Source organism: Tupaia chinensis, unplaced genomic scaffold (assembly GCF_000334495.1).
Source record: "Tupaia chinensis unplaced genomic scaffold, TupChi_1.0 Scaffold000088_1, whole genome shotgun sequence".
Lineage (NCBI taxonomy): Eukaryota > Metazoa > Chordata > Mammalia > Scandentia > Tupaiidae > Tupaia > Tupaia belangeri.
The window spans coordinates 7861312-7862356 of NW_006159550.1; the positions used below are offsets into that span (position 1 = coordinate 7861312).

Sequence of the window (1045 nt, forward strand, 5' to 3'; positions counted from 1 at the left end):
GGGTGCTCGGGGGGGGTGTGTGGCTCCCCTCCAGACGGCCCTAGGCTGCCATGTCGGGAAGCTGCAGGCTCGTGTCCTTCGTCTCCTGACCGCCAAGTCCAGCCTCAGAAGGTGGAGCTGGCCCCCTCAGGTGCTCAGGGAACACACACGGCTCTGACATCCGGGCCCGATGCCGGCCGTTACCTGGTGCTTGTACCTGAGATAGTTTATCTAGAATTTATTCTGAATGTAATAAGTTACACAAGTCAGGTTGTGTTTACACTTCATGTGCTTGTACGGTCAAGATTAAAACGTCGCCTGCAGGGTGCGTCTGAAGTTTTCTACTTAAATAGGGGGGAATCTTTAATGTAAGAATGAGAAACCGTGTGAAAACTCAGCTGTATTTTACATGAACTGTGATCGTACGCTTTTCGTTTTTCTTTTTTTTCACCAGCGGGACTCAACTAGGAGGTCTAATTACAGTACTGTGCTACTTTTTCAACCACGGAGAGGTTTGTTTTCTACAAAGTACCCCTTAAGATCTAGAAGGGCCGCGTGGGAGGGCGGGTGCCTGTCGGGACAGTGCCGTGGGCGGCTGCACTTCGATGCACTTAGAGGTGCAGGGTTTGACGCACCCTGGTGCTGCCAGCTGACACGCTAATAGGCCGTCTGAATTTGGAAAGACACGGAATAGCTACTGTTCTCTTTTGCTATCGGGCATGTGCGCTTGCTAGAGAAAGAGAGAGAAAAAGAGAGGGCAGGTGAGAAGTCACCCCCTACTGGGGATGGCCTCGCTGCAGTCCCTTGTCCTCCATTCTCCTCCCGGGATTTTGTGCACACACGCACGGGTGCTGGCCGGGGTCGAGCCACCTAGTCAGCCCTCTGGGATCCAGAGCCGTAACTCCCTCCCACCTACCGGCCCAGGGCATTCATTTCTTCCACACCGCCCCTGCCTCCACCACACACGCCAAGGGAAAGGTCTTCGCGGCACAGTTCACCACAGCCCAGCTAGCCTGGGCCCTGACACACACATGCACGCCCGGTCTGCACAGGGAGCCGTGGCCAT

The 1045-nt window shown here is 55.0% G+C and overlaps 1 protein-coding gene across 2 annotated transcripts in view; it reads left to right on the top strand.

The window, feature by feature from the left end:
• The window catches only part of DPY19L2 (dpy-19 like 2), an 85028-nt gene that overhangs the window by 13257 nt on the left and 70726 nt on the right, over positions 1-1045 (top strand). For both annotated transcript variants that reach the window (XM_014585764.1, XM_006143030.2), the window contains exon 5: positions 434-491. In XM_014585764.1, the coding sequence (XP_014441250.1) occupies positions 434-491 (58 nt within the window). The remainder of the gene's footprint in view (positions 1-433; positions 492-1045) is intronic.